The sequence below is a fragment of the Diaphorina citri genome, unplaced genomic scaffold (genome assembly GCF_000475195.1).
Source record: "Diaphorina citri unplaced genomic scaffold, Diaci psyllid genome assembly version 1.1 scaffold325, whole genome shotgun sequence".
In the NCBI taxonomy this organism is placed as follows: domain Eukaryota; kingdom Metazoa; phylum Arthropoda; class Insecta; order Hemiptera; family Psyllidae; genus Diaphorina; species Diaphorina citri.
In genome coordinates this window covers 157,963-177,085 of record NW_007377760.1, presented here as the reverse complement: position 1 = coordinate 177,085, position 19,123 = coordinate 157,963, and the positions used below count along the sequence as shown (strand labels likewise).

Sequence of the window (19,123 nt, the reverse complement as noted above, 5' to 3'; positions counted from 1 at the left end):
GAAGAAGAAGAGGAAGAAGAAGAAGAGGAGGAAGAAGAAAAAGAAAACAGAAAAAAGAGGAAAATAGGCAATCTTCTATTTCGAACACATCTACCTACTTATGTTTACAAAGTACATTTTACACGACAAAACATAAATAAATATTTCCCTCTCTCCCTCTCTAACAAACCCTCGAAAAAAAATCCCCCCTGGCCTTCTTTTTTTTCCCTTTTTCCCCTCCCACCAACTATTTTCTCCCTTTTTCCTCCCTATCCTGTATTTACTGTCGGGTTCAGAGATTTCCCAGAGCTATTGTAAACTATCCACCGGTAATAGACTAAATATGTTTGGAGGGAGGTAAGAGGGAAAAAATAAGGTATAGAATCGGTAAAATGAGACATATTTGAACTGAGCAGTGGCGTAGCGTGTATGTATGGCGTGTATGGCGGCCATACAACTCAAAAGTTCACTCTAATGCCCATAAATATTAATGGCATGTACTGTGATGGGACTTGGTAGAACTGTGCATGAGCCCTACACGTCCTACACAGCCTACACTTGAATTTAGACCACGCTACGCCACTGGAACTGAGATATAGGAGGGTTCAACAAGGAAGGTAGGTATATGAGATATGAGACGGTATGTATTTGAAGATTTTGAAGGGAGGGAGAGAAAAGGGAGGAAGGGATGGTCTGAGATATATATGAGACGTTATGTATTTGAAGGGAAGGATGAAACGAAGGGAGGAAGGGATGGTCTGAGATGAACGGAAGTGAAATGGGGAGAGACGGAAAAGGACTTGGCGGAAAATGACATCTTAAGGAAGAGAAGAAGAAAGAGAGGGAAAGAGGAAGAAATCGAGAAAGAGGGACTAGAAAGGGAGGAGAATGAGGGAAAAAGAGGGACTAGAAAAGGGAGGAAAAGGAAAAAAAGAGGGAGGAAGACGGACTTGAAAAGGGACAATCAAAGGATAAAGAGGGAATATTATAGGTGTTAAGGGAGACGGGAAATGGTGTGGGAAGAAAGGAAGGGATAAAAAAGCTTTCAGAGGGAGAAACGGGGGAAAAAAGAAAGTAGAGGGAATCATGTAATATTTTTTATGTGTACTTAGGTATGTAGGTACCTAATACGTAGGTAGGTAATTAGGTATATGTATTGTGTTTCTATCACTTATGTAAACACGTACCTATGTTAAATAGTTTTATACAGACAATATTTTTACCGACCAGTTTTGTCTCAAAATAGCCAATTTTCCTTTGGCTGTCTCTTCTCTTCTCTATTTTCTGATTTTAGAGCTTCCTCTTACCTGAAACAAAATAAATAAATATCAAGGTTAACGACTTGGTCTGACGATGATACCCTGAGTGGTGTCGAAAGGTCACCGTTTATGTAAATTACAACATTGATAGTAAGCTCTAGGCCGCGGGTTCGATTCCCGCCTGGGGCGGATTTTATCCTGATGATAATTTTCATTCTCAGAACGACTGGTTTTCTCCTATCCTGTCTTCCTTCTCTCTTCGATTCCGGGACGATAAGACCATAGCAATTACAGTTCCCTCTGTCAAACCTCTTTAAAAATAATAATAATAAAAAAAATCTCTATTTTAAATTTATTAAAATAATATTTAATCTTTTTTTTTAAGAGCAAGTTTCGTGCTATTCCACTCTCATCGGCTGAATTTCCACATATTATATTTTCATTACACGCTTTTTTTATATTTATTTTTTTACTAAATTGTAACCGTTTTGTTTAATATTTCCTGTCAGCTTTTTTTACTCCTAAATACACGGTTAGGTACTTGAAATTTTAGGTAGGTAGGTAGGTAGGTAGGTAATGTTATTATCTGAGCACTGAGCATATAATATGTTACAATGTTACATACCTGCTATTATACACAGTGGTGGATGTGCTTGTTTTATTATTTTTTTAATAATAATTTTATTTATTTGTAATGCCTATGATTTTAGAATTAATTTTTTGTGGTATGACAGAGAGAACTTATAATAACGGAGTTGCGTATACTCAAATCTGCCTTAGTTTTTGAACCTACCTTTATTAATTTCTTCCTATTACGTTTCTACGTTTCTTCTTCTTCTTTTTCTTCTTCTTCTTCTTCTTTTTGCAATAAATTTATCAGGGTAGGTATATGAGATATGAGACGGTATGTATTTGAAGATTTTGAAGGGAGGGAGAGAAAAGGGAGGAAGGGATGGTCTGAGATATATATGAGACGTTATGTATTTGAAGGGAAGGATGAAACGAAGGGATGGTCTGAGATATATGAGACGTTATGTATTTGAAGGGAAGGATGAAACGAAGGGAGGAAGGGATGGTCTGAGATGAACGGAAGTGAAATGGGGAGAGACGGAAAAGGACTTGGCGGAAAATGACATCTTAAGGAAGAGAAGAAGAAAGAGAGGGAAAGAGGAAGAAATCGAGAAAGAGGGACTAGAAAGGGAGGAGAATGAGGGAAAAAGAGGGACTAGAAAAGGGAGGAAAAGGAAAAAAAGAGGGAGGAAGACGGACTTGAAAAGGGACAATCAAAGGATAAAGAGGGAATATTATAGGTGTTAAGGGAGACGGGAAATGGTGTGGGAAGAAAGGAAGGGATAAAAAAGCTTTCAGAGGGAGAAACGGGGGAAAAAAGAAAGTAGAGGGAATCATGTAATATTTTTTATGTGTACTTAGGTATGTAGGTACCTAATACGTAGGTAGGTAATTAGGTATATGTATTGTGTTTCTATCACTTATGTAAACACGTACCTATGTTAAATAGTTTTATACAGACAATATTTTTACCGACCAGTTTTGTCTCAAAATAGCCAATTTTCCTTTGGCTGTCTCTTCTCTTCTCTATTTTCTGATTTTAGAGCTTCCTCTTACCTGAAACAAAATAAATAAATATCAAGGTTAACGACTTGGTCTGACGATGATACCCTGAGTGGTGTCGAAAGGTCACCGTTTATGTAAATTACAACATTGATAGTAAGCTCTAGGCCGCGGGTTCGATTCCCGCCTGGGGCGGATTTTATCCTGATGATAATTTTCATTCTCAGAACGACTGGTTTTCTCCTATCCTGTCTTCCTTCTCTCTTCGATTCCGGGACGATAAGACCATTTAGGTGTTTAAAAAAAAAAAAAAAAAAACATTTTGGTTACTCCTTACTCCCAATGGGAAAATAAATTCTTGGAATTAGGGTTCACAAGTTCACATCGCTCAAAAGGCAATGTCTAAATCCTTTATTTTAATAGGTAATGTACGTATTTTAATTTTTAATGTTTTAAATATGTTCATTTTCGATAATAATTCCTTTTCATGGCTCATCAAGATGAAAATCAAAGATTAAAAGAAACTAATGGGGTTATTATCTGAATTATGATTGTAAGTAACATTACCCTTTTTCTTTTGTCAAAAACCCTGGCCCTAGAGCCTAGAGCGTCCCGAGACTTCCTTAACCCTTATGTTTCCATTCTGGAGAAATACAAAAAAAAACATCAATTAAAAAGAAACAGAAATGAAGAGTAAAAACTGTGGCGTATACAATTATACATCACACGACTTTCCTCAACTTGTTTGATGTTTACTTTAAAGACTTCCTACTCTTTTGTTTAGTTTGAGATAATGGTCAAGTAGGTACAATATCATACATATTTCTGGACATGGTGTTCACTCCAGTCAAGTGAAGACCATGTCCAGAAATATGTACTTCCTACTCTCTTTACTTTAAAGACTTCCTACTCTCTTTGATTTCGGGACGTTAGGAATCGGCAATTATAGTTCCATCTATCAAACCTCTTAAAAAAAGTCCATATACGGCCAAACTTTGCTCCGATCTTACCCAAAGTCTTGTCTTATTTGCTGACTGAAGCATACCAAATTTCAAGTCTCTTATTGTACGTAAGCTCTCACCGTTTTCGAGACATTTATTTTGTTCACAGATGCACACAAACACGGCCTTGGATTAATTATGGCTCTGGAAAACGTTCCTTGGAACGTCAAAACTGACCATCGAAAATTTCCGCCGATTACCTAAGTTACTTCCCTTTCTATAGGATAAGGAAAGTAAAGAAGAAGAAAAAAAAATGAGAAAGAGAGACGAGAGATGAGATGAGAAAAAGGTATAAAATTAAACAAATTAAGGATCGTTCATAACCTTTTTATCTTTTCTGTGGAGAAACACGGAGAAAAACCTCCGTAACCCAACATCAGGTCGGCAGAAAAAATGCCTCCAAGCTGTAAATAAATAAAGAAAAGCATTTTCCACTTTCTCTCATCCTCCTCCTCCTCCTCCTCCCCTTTCTCAGACCTCTATCTCTCATTTTCGTGAAAAATATCACATAATTAAGTCGAGAAGGCACTTTCGTTTTCCTCCTCCTCCTCCTCCTCTTTCTTCTTCGTCTTCTTGTTTAAGGACTATATGAGTAGATCCAGTGCCGAAGAATTGCTTCATTTGGATTCAAAATTTGGAAGTTCTTTTGATGCTGCGATGATTCCTTCTGGGTTCGCCAAGAGATGAAAATTCACGAGTTTCTCCAAGTTTCAACTGTTTCAAGCCGTCCTTATTCTATTCTGATTTTTGCTTTCCCTTCGTCTAGAACAGGGGTTTTCAAACTTTTGAACAGGTAGTACGCAGACTTGACACCTCAAAGTACTTTTGGCGTATCGCCAAACATCAATTCTGTGTGTTTGGGGGTCAAATAAAGACATTGTAGCGCCGCAGACGAAATTTTTGTGTCAATCATTGTACGATTCCCTGCTCTAGAATTTTAGGTTAAAGTAAAAGGATTGTTTATTTGTTTCTTTTAGTATTGTATTAGTGGGATTTTTCTTTGTTGTCGTTTGATCGCCACTATTTCATAGGGGCAGAGTCCCCCCCCCCACTGGGGGGGGGGGGGGAGGGGATAATACAAATACAGAAATAACTACCCCATATTTGTATACAGTGAGAAAATAGCCTGAAGGACTAAAAAAAAGCAGGAAGAAAAAGAAGAAAAAAAAAAAGAAGGAGAAAAAAAGAAGAAGAAGAGGAAGAAGAAGAAGAGGAGGAAGAAGAAAAAGAAAACAGAAAAAAAGAGGAAAATAGGCAATCTTCTATTTCGAACACATCTACCTACTTATGTTTACAAAGTACATTTTACACGACAAAACATAAATAAATATTTCCCTCTCTCCCTCTCTAACAAACCCTCGAAAAAAAATCCCCCCTGGCCTTCTTTTTTTTCCCTTTTTCCCCTCCCACCAACTATTTTCTCCCTTTTTCCTCCCTGATTCCTTCTGGGTTTTGTACGACTTTCGCCAAGAGATGAAAATTCACGAGTTTCTCTAAGTTTCAACTGTTTCAAGCCGTCTTTATTCTATTCTGATGATTTTTGCTTTCCCTTCGTCTAGAACAGGGGTTTTCAAACTTTTGAATAGGTAGTACGCAGACTTGACACCTCAAAGTACTTTTGGCGTGTCGCCAAACATCAATTCTGTATGTTTGGGGGTCATATAAAGACATTATAGCGCCGCAGACGAAATTTTCGTGTCAATCATTGTACGATTCCCTGCTCTAGAATTTAGGTAAAGCAAAAGGATTGTTTATTTGTTTCTTTTAGTATTGTATTAGAGGGATTTTTCTTTGTTGTCGTTTGATCGCCACTAATTTCCCAGAGATTCATCGGGGCAGAGTCTTTATCTCAAAGTCTTGAAATTTTAACATTTTTAACGCCATTTCGATTTTACCTTTCCTTTTTCATTCTCTCCACTCTAATAATCAACCTCTCCTACTTCCTCCTCCCCTAATAGGTACATCTCTTCTTTTCCCTATATCTCCTCCTAAATACAACTCTTCTACCTCCTACTCTCCTATAATCTATAATATATCTCTTCCTCCCTATATCTATCTCCTCCTAAATATGTATAACTCTTCCACATTCTCTTCCTCCCACTCCCCCTTCTCCTCCTCTCCTAATACATTGCCTCTACCTCCTACTCCGCCTACTCCCCTAATACGTGTGTTAGGTGTAGTTCATGTGTTACTAATTGTATTAGGGCTCTATGTGTACGAGCTAGTTAGAGCACGGGTTATTAAGCTCCATGTAGAGAAAATCAAACACCCTCGGGCCCTGAGGCTTCCTTACGAAGTATTAGGATTATTAGTAGGAGAGAGAGAGAGAGAGGAGAGGAGAGGGAGAAGAGAAGAAGAAGAAGAAGAAGAAGAAGAAAATATAAAGAAAAGGAGAGAAAGGGAAAAGAGGAGAAAGAATAAGAGCACACACAGGCCTCCCCGGGGAGACATTTGCCAGGAAAAAGCAAAAGTTTTTATGTCTTTCTCCCGAGCTTTCTTTCTGGAGAAGTATAAAAAAAAGAGCAGGAAATGCAGGAGAGAAAAAAGTTATGATTAAATTTCTCCTTTTCTCCTGAAGATGGGTGAGAAATGCGGGAGGTCTAAGGTTGGGTTGCCTATTATATACGCAGGTTGCCCAACATAAGATGGGTCGTGCGGGGTTTCTTTCTATTTTACCCCGCAAGTTTTTTTACGTCACATATCCCTACTTATCATAGTTAGAATTATTATAAGCAATATAAATTGTGTTGAGCCTGACCCCGCTAAATACACCAACGAGTAGGTAATTTTTTATGACTTGACCTGGACTCGAGCCACCAACCTCCAGATCCGAAGTCGACACCACTCTTAAACACTACACAACTCTGAGGTTGTTTTAGGGTTTAGACCTAAAAGTACCTCTGTTAAATCAAACTTTATCTCAAAGTCTTGAAATTTTAACATTTTTAACGCCATTTCGATTTTACCTTTCCTTTTTCATTCTCTCCACTCTAATAATCAATCTCTCCTACTTCCACTCCCCTAATACCTACATCTCTTCTTCTCCCTATACATATCTCCTCCTAAATACAACTCTTCTACCTCCTACTCTCCTATAATCTATAATATATCTCTTCCTCCCTATACCTATCTCCTCCTAAATATGTATAACTCTTCCACATTCTCTTCCCCCCACTCCGCCTTGTCCTCCTCTCCTAATACGTTTCTCTACCTCCTACTCCGCCTACTCTCCTAATACGTGTGTTAGGTGTAGTTCATGTGTTACTAATTGTATTAGGGCTCTATGTGTACGAGCTAGTTAGAGCACGGGTTATTAAGCTCCATGTAGAGAAAATCAAACACCCTCGGGCCCTGAGGCTTCCTTACGAAGTATTAGGATTATTAGTAGGAGAGAGAGAGAGGAGAGGGAGAAGAAGAAGAGAATATAAAGAAAAGGAGAGAAAGGGAAAAGAGGAGAAAGAATAAGAGCAAGAGGCATAAGAAGAAGAAGAAGAAGAAGGAGGAGGAGGAGGAGAAGAAGAAGAAGAACACGCTGAGACACGTTTCTTCTTCTATTTCTTCTTTCTTCCCTTCTTTACGCCTCTTTTAATTCTAACTGGTTTCCTTTATTCCCTTTTTCCTACCACCTCCTACCTTATTCCTTTGCACTTTTCATCCAACAACAGAGGTCTTCAACAACGGAAGTTTTATTGTCTCAAAAAACGAAGGGAGAAGAAGGACAGGATAGGAAAAATCCAGCCGTTCCGGGAACGAACTGAAACAAACCTTATCAGTTTAGGATAAAATCCGCCCCGGGCGGGAATCGAACTGTGACCTAGCCCTCATATGTGACAGGGACACTAAATTCCAAGCTAAATAACTAACCTGGCAGAAGACCTCTTTGTGAGCCAAATTCCTTTTTTTCTTGGACGCTTGTGGTCTGTGTCGTAGCATGCCCATCCCGTAGTATGCCTCTCATCAGATGGGCCAGAAGAGACACAATACTTCCCATTCGTTTCTTCGTTTTCTTTTCGTTTCTTCTTCTATTTCTTCTTTCTTCCCTTCATTACGCCTCTTTTAATTCTAACTGGTTTCCTTTATTCCCTTTTATCCTACCACCTCCTACCTTATTCCTTTGCACTTTTCATCCAACAACAGAGGTCTTCAACAACGGAAGTTTTATTGTCTCAAAAAACGAAGGGAGAAGAAGGACAGGATAGGAAAAATCCAGCCGTTCCGGGAACGAACTGAAACAAACCTTATCAGTTTAGGATAAAATCCGCCCCGGGCGGGAATCGAACTGTGACCTAGACCTTATATGTGACAGGGACACTAAATTCCAAGCTAAATAACTAACCTGGCAGAAGACCTCTTTGTGAGCCAAGTTTATCCATAGCAGATACAATCATCTTCTGGGCAAACTCAAGTCGATTTGACACCATTCTCTTTCTTTCCAATGCGGAAAGTGGCTGCAGTTAAATTCGAATGTTCCCCATTAAGAGAAAAAAAACATTTGCCCCCAGGTGAAGCAATTTCGTTCTCCGACCCCGTCCCGATCCTGCTTCTACCCCGGTCTTACCCCGTCCCGACCCTGCTATTACCCCGGTCCTCCCAGGAGTCCTTGCTTCATTGCAGATTGCAGACAAAAAATAATAATCCTCCCCGAAAAAAAGGTATAAAAAAATAACAACAAAATTTTAAAAAGAAAAACATATTATTTACAATTTAAGAATGAAACTTCCTTTTTTTCGTATTTTTTTTTAAAAAAAATAATAAGATTATTTCGAGATGTAGGCATGTGTCCCTCTCCCTGTACGTATATCTAGGTTCCTATATTAGAATGAAAAAATAAAATAAAAAAAAGAAGGAATACGAAGAAAATGAAATTAAAATGACAAGAGCAAAAAGTATTTAGGGGGTGCTTCCTCAAAAGATTTCCACCAAATGTAGGAGAGAATGAAAATATGGCAAACCAAACCGTAGAAGATACAAAACCTATAATCCTATAAATTTTCCCCAAGAAACTTGTAAAAATAGACAAGACCCGTCCAAAGTCCAATCCACAAGTGGTGCAGAATGTGCAAGATGATGGACACAAAGTATGTGATAATGGGTGATGGAGAAAGAAAGAAATGAGAAAGAAAGAAATGGAAGCAGAAAGTAGTCTGGAAACTGCTGGCAGACAGACAATGACATCAACATGATCAACCAACTTGTGAAAATGTTGAAATTTCACAGCCACATGGGCATAGGTCTTCAAAAGTCTCCAAGGAATTGGTTATGTCTTCACTAACAATATTACCTACAATCCTCAAAAGATTTCCACCAAATGTAGGAGAGAATGAAAATATGGCAAACCAAACCGTAGAAGATACAAAACCTATAATCCTATAAATGTTCCACCAGAAACTTGTAAAATAGACAAGACCCGTCCAAAGTCCAATCCACAAGTGGTGCAGAGTGTGCAAGATGATGGACACAAAGTATGTCATAATGGGCGATGAAGAAACAAAGAAATGGAAAGAAACAAGAAATAGAAGCAGAAAGCAATCTGGAAACAGTGGAAACTGCTGGCAGACAATAGCATCAACATGATCAACCAACTTGAGAAAATGTTGAAATTTCACAGCCACATGGGCATAGGTCTTCAAAAGTCTCCAAGAATTTGGTTATGTCTTCACTGACAATATTACCTACAACATTCTAGATTCTATTGGTGAAATTTCCTCAAATTTTATCTTTTTAGAAATTTCTACAATGTGCGATTCCACTACTAAATTCTTTTGTCATTTTTTTTCCTACCTAGTAAGGTAGGAAGGTATTTCTTTGAAATTGTTTTCATTCTCATCATCTTCCTCATGTCCTCCTCCTCCTCCTCCTCATCTTCTTCTTCCTCTTGTCCTCCCTACTTTCCATTTCATTTGTTTGCTAACTTCTGTCCTGTTTTCTCATTATTTTCCTCCAAACGAGATCTAATAAACGAAAATGAAAATAATGAAGGTATCTCTAAAATATAAATAAAGTCATCTCCGTGTCATCAAGAAGTTCTAAGAGGAGCCACGCGAAAATCACAAGGTTAGAGCTCCTCATCTTCTTCTTCCTCTTGTCCTCCCTACTTTCCATTTCATTTGTTTGCTAACTTCTGTCCTGTTTTCTCATTATTTTCCTCCGAACAAGATCTAATAAACGAAAATGAAAATAATGAAGGTATTTCTAAAAAATAAATAAAGTCATCTCCATGTCATCAAGAAGTTCTAAGAGGAGCCACGCGAAAATCACAAGGTTAGAGACTACCACCCATATTTATGAACAAACTTGAGACTGATCTAAGAACGATCATTCTTGTTCATAAATACGAGTGTACAATATGATTCCCGCCCCGAGCGAATTTTATCCTGAACAGGTAAAGGTAATGTTACACCAAGCGCGCATCGTTTGCAAACAGTGTTTGCAAACGTTTGCAATCATTTTTCCACAAACATTGGCTTGCAAACAGCGTTCGTGTGTGCGCGGAGTTGATCCGGCTGCTGTCGGTTTTTCAGGTAATGCTAGGGTTGGGACATCGACATCGATGTTTTGAAAACATCGATACATCGGAACAAAAACATCGATGTCAACATCGATGTTTTTGATTACGATACATCGGATACTCGATATATCGAAGTTTAAAAACATCGATGTATCGAACATCGATGTTCTCGTCTCGATGTCCCAACCCTAGGTTGGGACACCGACATCGATGTTTTGAAAACATTGTTACATCGGACATCGATGTTTTGAAAACATTGTTACATCGGACATCGATGTTTTGAAAACATTGTTACATCGGACATCGATGTTTTGAAAACATTGTTACATCGGACATCGATGTTTTGAAAACATTGTTACATCGGACATCGATGTTTTGAAAACATTGTTACATCGGACATCGATGTTTTGAAAACATTGTTACATCGGACATCGATGTTTTGAAAACATTGTTACATCGGACATCGATGTTTTGAAAACATTGTTACATCGGAACAAAAACATCGATGTCAACATCGATGTTTTTGATTACGATACATCGGATACGCGATATATCGAAGTTTAAAAACATCGATGTATCGAACATCGATGTTTTCGTCTCGATGTCCCAACCCTATCCTGAGGTACGGGAATTATTGAGAGAATTGGTCAAAAATAATAGAGTCCTAACTTTGCCCGAATTCAATCCTTCTCTGGACAATGTTGATGCAAAAGCCTGGCTTCAAACAGCAGACGTTTGTTTTTCTGAAAACCCTAGGTTTGGGAGTGATCTTATTCTAACACTGGGCCAAGCATTAAAAGGACCAGCAGCACAATGGCTTACGGAAGTGTCTACTCCGAACATCACCTGGGAAGAATTCAAAATTTTATTTAGTACAGTGAGTTCTCCACGCGAGGTCCGGACGTTTGACTTGGCACCATTTGGCAAATGTTTCGTTACACGATCTTTTCACCTCTGGTTCATGATTGGAAGCCGCCCCACAGGGTTTCTTTCTTAGTTCAACCTTCAATTTATTACTTTTATTCAGGAAACTCTTCATATTACCAACGGTTGTCTTTGGTTTGTGAATGGCTTTATTTCTCTGCTCCTCAACTTTTCTATTTTTGTCATTTTCGTACAGTTTTATAAAGTTCAAGTCTCTACTTTTGGCAGTTTTTACTTCCTTTCGCACTATGCTTTTCCCTACTTCCAATTTCCTTTGATTTTCACTTTTGTCGACATTTTTTGGTTGTCTTGGTTCACCACGGGAGTCATTTTTGTTTGCAGAGTTTCCAGTGTTGTGTTTACTAAACGGTTTCAGCGTTTCATTGTTGGGCAACGATTTCATGAGAAACACGTTGTTTCTGACGTACGGTGGGACGTACCAGTCGGGCATATTGACCGGTGTTTTCACTTTGTTCTTCACTTCATTCTTCAACGATTTCATATGGATAGAGCTTTTCACTTGTATGTTGTCCTTTTCCAAAGATTCCTTATGGATAGCGCTATCTTTAAGGGGTGATTTTGACGTGAGATGGATCGCTCCTTCACGTTCATCATCATGACGAGGTGATTTCATGGCGAGTTTCATGGTGGCTTTTTTCTTCAGATGTTTGTGAGTTTTCCTCGCGAGTTGGGGACGTTTTACTGGGCACCATTTGGTAAAACTTTCGTTGTACGATTTTTTAACCTGAGGTCCATGATTGGTAGCCGTCCCACAGGGTTTCTTTCTTAGTTCTACCTTCAATTTATTACTTTTATTCAGGAAACTCTTCATATTACCAACAGTTGTCTTTGATTTGTGAATGGCTTTATTTCTCTGCGCCTCAACTTTTCTATTTTTGTCATTTTCGTACAGTTTTATAAAGTCCAAGTCTATACTTTTGACAGTTTTTACTTCCTTTCGCACGTTGCTTTTCCCTACTTCCAATTTCCTTTCATTTTCAATTTTGTCAACATTTTTTGGTTGTCTTGGTTCACCACGGGAGTCATTTTTGTTTGCAGAGTTTCCAGTGTTGTGTTTACTAAACGGTTTCAGCGTTTGATTGTTGGGCAAAGGTTTCATGAGAAACACGCTGTTTCTGACGTACGGTGGGACGTACCAGTCGGGCATATTGACCGGTGTTTTCACTTTTTTCGATTGTTGGGCAAAGGTTTCATGAGAAACACGCTGTTTCTGACGTACGGTGGGACGTACCAGTCGGGCATATTGACCGGTGTTTTCACTATTTTCTTCACTTCATTCTTAAACGATTTCATATGGATAGAGCTTTTCACTTGTATGTTGTCCTTTTCCAAAGATTCCTTATGGCTTCTTCAACGATTTCATATGGATAGAGCTTTTCACTTGTATGTTGTCCTTTTCCAAAGATTCCTTATGGATAGCGCTATCTTTAAGGGATGGTTTTGACGTGAGATGGATCGCTCCTTCACGTTCATCATCATCACGAGGTGATTTCATGGCGATTTTTTCAGGAGGGCTGAAATTCTTTGAGCTGGATCCAGTTTTCTGTAAGGCAATAGCTTGAAGATATCTGGAGAAAGCAGATGGACCGTCTTTGTGTGGTAGTTCAATGCGTTTGGCAGGAACTTCCAAATCGGTACTTGACTCAGGAATAGTCTCTCTCGTTGTTGGGTTGGCGCGCTTCCATTTCGACAGCATTCCCTGTACTTCGGATTTTGTCAGTGTAAAGTGAGCCTTCTCCAAATTCCTGTCCTCTTTGATCACCAACGGTTGAGGCGAGGTTTTCACCGTTGAGTTCTCCAACGCTGCCACCTTATTGGTCTCGTCCTGAGGACTATCTGTTTCGTTCTGACTTGGAGGGTGTTGAATCTCCGCATGGTTATCCATCGCATTAACTGGCAACGCTTTCCTCTGCTTATACTTCTCATAGAACTGCATGTAGCGTGACGGTACAACCACGTATTTAGAAGGATCGGTCAGTTTCAGTGGAGGCAACGTGTTATTCGTCTTCTTGTTGTTGAATCTGAAAGGCAGGTGCTTGTTCAGAAGTCAGGTCAATGGAAAATTAGGGTTAAGTTAAAAACAAAAAGGACTTGTCACAATTGAGCGGTGACCAGTGTTATTATAGGGTTAGGTTAAACAGGTACAACCACGTATTTAGAAGGATCGGTCAGTTTCAGTGGAGGCAACGTGTTATTCGTCTTCTTGTTGTTGAATCTGAAAGGCAGGTACTTGTTCAGAAGTCAGGCCAATGGAAAATTAGGGTTAAGTTAAAAACAAAAAGGACTTGTCACAATTGAGCGGTGACCAGTGTTATTACAGGGTTAGGTTAAACGCAAAAGGGAGCTTTCACAAATGAGCAGTGACCAGTCTTATTATAGGGTTAAACGCAAAAAGGAGCTTTCATTGTCGTGGCTTCTGAATAATTACCTAAAAGGAACACGTTTCGTCACCTTCCGAGGACCATCACCGTGACAAGCGTTCCTGAGTCTATTCCGACGGAACTTGGCGTAGAAGTTCATGAACTTGGGCTTTAGGTTGACAAACTTGTTGAGCTTTAATTTCTTCGTCCCTCTGTACCGAGTTACGTTGCCGTTCTTACTGGCAGGGTTCTTACGTTGGAACGCCAGATTGTTTCGCGTTATGAAGCTGAAGGTCTCGTGGCGTCTCTTCAGATCTCGTTTGCCCGGACTATAACGGCGGGAGGTCCGGCAGCTTTTCAAACGATTCATAACGGATTTGGCCAACTTTATAACGTCGGTAACTTCTTATAAAGCTGAAGGTCTCGTGGCGTCTCGTCAGATCTCGTTTGCCCTGCCTGTAACGGCGGGAGGTCCGGCAGCTTTTCAACCGATTCATAACGGATTTGGCCAACTTTATAACGTCGGTAACTTCATAACTTCGGTAAATTTATAACTTTGGTAACTTTATAACTTCGGTAACCTTTGTAGGTTTTATACTGGAAATTTGACTTCGCAGGAGTTAAAAGTTAAAATTACGTAGTCGTGCGCGAAAATTTCAGGGAATGATTTCGGTGAGAAAACAGGCTGATACCTATTTTTTTATTTTTTTAGCCAAAATACTTTGTTTTAGTTGTACAAAAAGAACATAGAAATTGACAAACAAGAAAACAATATTGAATATCAAGCAATGGAAATTAGTTTGATAAAATAACAATTGGAATAGTGTGGCATGTAGAATGTTTTTCCGGAAGACGTCTGGTAAAGTCTGGTTAGATCTGATTTGAATATTCAGAATAGATGATGATACTTCAAGTGATGGCCTCTTGATCTTTATTCCCGATTGCCTTTTTAATAAGTTTCATTCGTCAGTAGCGAAGGGTGAACTTATAAAAGGGAAAGGGGATTCTACTTTCAAGAGGAAGAGGGGCAGGTTTAGCCTAGTGGTAACACGATTGCTTGATATGCAGAAGGCCCCGGGTTCGAATCCTCCATGGTGGGATTCGAATTCCCAAAAGTTGCTCTGGTTTTTCGATTGCAAAAATATTTCAACGGGTTAGGTACTTCTGGTGTTCTCGTGTTGAAAGTATTGTGTATGTTCTCGCCCATCTGATGAGTAACATACTACGGGATAGGCATGCTACGACACAGACCACAGGAGTCTAATGTAGCAGTTGTTTCATTGCTACGAAATGCAAACGGCGATTAAACATTTTTTTCTCTCTCATATTAGCGTATGGGCATTCTACAACACACACCACACGAGTCTAATGTGGCAGTTGACGGTTCTCAGCAGGCGGGGTTACTTAACATCCACCACTGCTATCATCTTGAGGGGATATTATCTCAAATATTTAGATCTTCACTTCAAACGTGAAATAAGATTCCGGACGGTTAGATGGAGGGTCATTCCTTTCCGTTGAGACTTTTCAAGAGGGACTTTGAGTGGTTTCTCAACCACTTCCGTCTTCTCTTCTTCTTCTTTCTCCTCCTCCTTCTTCTTCTTCCCTCTTCTTCTTTCTCCTCCTCCTTCTTCTTGTTCTTCCCTCTTCTTCTCTTCTTCTTATCCTCCTCCTGCATAACGTTCTATTACTCCTACCTATTTCATTTCTTCCTGGTTTTCTTTTTGGTCTTTTTTTTTCATTTCGTTCTCCTTCTTCCTTCTCTTTTACTTCTTTCTTCCCCACATTCTCTTACACCTCGACCTGTTTGGTTTCCTTCTATAATACTACTTCTCTTCTTCTCCTTTTTCATTTCGTCTCAATCTTCTTGTTTTTTTTTTTTTTTTCCTTCTAAAATTCCTCTTCTCTTCTTCCCCTTTTTCATTTCGCCCCTTTTTTTTTTTTTTTTTTTTTTTTTTTTTTCAACTTTTTTGCATCTTGTCGTTGGACTCCTATTTCTTGTGCGTCCTCCCCTTGCTTTTTTTCTTCTTCTTCTTCTTCTTCTTCTTCTTCTTCTTCCTTAAATCTTATTTTGTCCGCTTTCCTTGTCTTTTGCCTACTTTGCAAGATACTCTTCCTTCCCATCTTCTTGGATATTTTCTCTTCGTTTTTTATCCTCTTCTTCTTCTTCTTCCTTCGTCCAGTTCTCCCTTGTTCTCCTACATCTCCTTCTTCTTATTTTTCCTAAGCTTTATTTTTTAATAAGACTAACTTTTTTTTCTCCTACCCTATGAAGAAGTTTTGTTCAACTTTTTCTCTCTCTCTCTCTCCGCTTTCGATAAGTCCTTTATAAATAATGAATTCATACAGGAATGATTGGAGACCGCAGTCTAAACAAGGTCTCATGTATTTGGTACAATATTTTCAAAAATAAATTACAATTAATAGACCCTTGCTTAAATTAAAAAAAAAAAAGAAAAAAAATATATGTACCTATATAAAACTAAAGCTGAAAAAGGAGAGCAAGAGAAAGAAGAAGGAGAATATTAGAAGAAGAAAAATTAAGAAATAAATCAATATTCAGCGGAAAAACAAAAAGTAAAAAGCGGCGGCCCCCGAGTTCTTTCTAAAAACCTCTTTTCCTCCAAAACGTAGTATATGCCCTTATGTTGTTGATCTTGCCAATATGTAAATGCTCAATGCAAATAAACCTTTCGTCTTTCTTTCCTCTAAATGGAGAAATTCAAATATTTCGAAAAATTAGGGAGAAAAGAAGAAGGAGGAAGAGAACGAGAGAGAGAGAGAGGGGGGGAGAGAGAGAGAGAGAAAGAGAGGTAGAGAGAGAGAGAGAAAGACATGAGAGAGAGAGACATGAGAGAGAGAGAGAGACTTGAGAGAGGGAGAGAGAGAGGTAGAGAGAGAGAGAGAGAAAGAAAGAGAGAGAGGGAGAGAGAGAGGCATGAGAGAGAGATATGAGAGAGAGAGAGGTGGAGAAGGACTAAAGGAGGAATACGAGTACATAGTAGGAGGAGAAGGAAGAGGAGGAGGAACGGAAAGAGTTAAGAGGGAGAGAAAGGGGGGAAAGACTGCAAAGTTGAAAATTGAAAAATGAATTTCTCTTAAGATGCAAAAAAAAATCTCTTTTCTTTTTCTTTTTTTCCTTCGGTTTTGTGGAAAGGGTGAGACAAAAGATGAGTGTATGCTGTATGAGTGAGAGAAAGAGAATTTTAAGTAAAAACAAAGATTTTATAATCATGGAGGTAGATAGACAAACTCAATACAAAATCATCGAGCACCTACGAGTAACTTCGTCTCTTAAATCAAAAATATTTGTGAATTTCTGGTGTTCTGTTGTTAGTTGTTACCCATCCAAATGACAACCAAAATCGACGTTGCTTAACTCCAGTGATCTGAGAGTAGTGCCAATGTAAATAATAAGAAATTTATTGACTTCATTTTTAAATTTGATCACTTCGATTTCTCTTAACATCTCTCTTTTACATCCCCTTCAAACGTCAGAGTGGATTTTTCTTCTTTTTTGATTGAAATTTGCCAATCAGTGTTTTTAGTATTGATTTTAATGAGGCTTTAATGTCCATTACCTGTGATTGATATTATTCAAACCTGATTTATTTATTTAGGTTTGATAGAGGGAACGGTAACAACAAATAGGGTCTTATCGTCCCTAAATCAAAGAGAGAAGGAGGACAGGATAGGAAAAAGCGAAACCTGCCGTGGCGAAGACAAGAAGGAATTTTATCCTTTTAGGATACAATTCACCCCGGGCTGGAATTGAACCTGCGACCTAGCGCCGAGAAGGCAGACGCTCTACCTTCCAATCTACCTATAGACTTACAACAGCTTCGACATTGTTCAAAAAGAAAAATAATACATAATTTTCAAGTGGTCTAAATTTATTCTTTTCTTCTTCTTCTTCTTCTTCTTCTTCTTCTTCTTCTTCTTCTTCTTCTTCTTCTTCTTCCTCTTCTTCTTCTTCTTCTTCTACTTCTTCCTCCTCCTCTTCTTCTTCTTTTCTTCTTCTTCCTTTCTTCTTCTTCTTTTTATAAAATTAAAGCCATATCCGTATTTCCATAACATACCATCTCTTGACAAAGAATGAAAACCACAATTTCCTGAGAAAAAAAAACAGCCCAAGAAAGAGAGAGAGAGAGAGAGAGAGGAAAAAGCTCTCCAAGTCTTTTTTCTTTCTATTCACCTCATTGCATCTCAATATTATCTCTCTCCCTATCCTCTTCATTTTTGATTAATGATTCCCTTTTATTAGCCTCCTTCTCCTCCTCCTCCCTTTCTCCTCTTTCTCCTCCTTCGATAGCAAAAATGGGGAAATTCTGCAAGAAACGACCACATCAAAGGTACCGATAATGTAAAAAGGCTTGAAAGAAAGGGAGGGGAAAAGAGAGGAAGAGAGGGGGAAAGAGACGGAGGGAGGAAAGAGAGGGAGGGGGGAAAGTTGATTAAAAAAATGCTGTATTAGATTCTGGAATCTGGATGTATTATAAGTCAGTCCAGAGACCTTTCAATACTAGGAGGGGTTTAGACTGGATGATTCTAACTGGATTAACGGATTAAGAAGACTTTTTTTCTGGATTGAACTGCTTTAAGTATGGATTAATGTCAGTCCATTCTTTTTGAACGAAGCGTGTTACACCAAAATTTTATGAAAACAAGGCCCTGAAGACGGTTTTGAGGACAAGTATAAAAAACATAATTTTCCCTCTATGTTCTCTCTCTCTCTCTCTCCCTTTTTTTCTCTCTCTCTCTCTCTCTCGCTCACTCACTCTCCCTCTCTCAAACACTATAAATCTAGAGAGAGAGCCTTAGAATGAAAATGAAGAAAAGATACATAGAGAGAGAGAGAGAGAGAGAGAGAGAGAGAGAGAGAGAGAGAGAGAGAGAGAGAGGGAGAGAGAATAATTATAACACAAAAAACCTGGCAGAAAATTGTCACATCCACCAATTTTATTTAATAAGAAGAGAATAACCAATATTAATATGTATTATAGGGGGCTAAATAAGCACATCGAGATGTTTTCAATAAACAAAAGCTCACAGGGAGTAAAAGGAAGATTTTTTTTTTTACCATCTCATGTCTAAAATTTATGGGTTTTAGATTAATGATTTCTAAAGGAGGAGGAAAAAAAAACTCGGTTAAAAAGTTAATTACAGAAAATGCTCATATTAATAAAATATGAAAAAAAAGAGCCCTCCCTCTCCTTTGGGAAAGATGATGTCCTCACTTTGGGCGGGAGGAGGAGGAGGAAGAGGGAGAGTAGGAGAAGGAATGGCATCATCCATCAGGAGAATTATAAAGAGGAGGAGGAGGAGGAGGACAAGGAGAAGGAGGAAGAAGAAGAAAAAGAGGAAGGAGAAAAAAAAAGGAAAAGGTAATATAAGTGTTTCCTGTAGTCGAGTGGTTCGCTCTTTACTGGGTTGAGCTGGGTTCGAGTCTCGGGTGAGGCAGAAATTTTCTGGTTTGTCTTCTAGGTTTTCTAACATCGC

The 19,123-nt window shown here is 38.7% G+C and overlaps 1 protein-coding gene across 1 annotated transcript; it reads right to left on the bottom strand.

Annotated features, from left to right (window-relative positions):
* Positions 1-12,603: 12,603 nt before the first annotated feature.
* Positions 12,604-13,994, bottom strand: LOC113466746. Its single transcript, XM_026822409.1, has 2 exons — positions 13,693-13,994; positions 12,604-13,285 (listed from the first exon to the last, which is right to left on the bottom strand). The coding sequence occupies exons 1-2, from the start codon at positions 13,992-13,994 to the stop codon at positions 12,604-12,606; spliced, it is 984 nt and encodes a 327-aa protein (XP_026678210.1).
* Positions 13,995-19,123: the final 5,129 nt, after the last annotated feature.

Coding starts and splice junctions, on each gene's coding strand:
- LOC113466746 (XM_026822409.1), bottom strand. CDS start 13,994: ATGAATCGTTTGAAAAGCTGCCGGACCTCCCGCCGTTATAGTCCGGGC. Junction 13,286..13,692: donor ACGAAACGTGTTCCTTTTAG/GTAATTATTCAG, acceptor CCTGCCTTTCAG/ATTCAACAACAAGAAGACGA.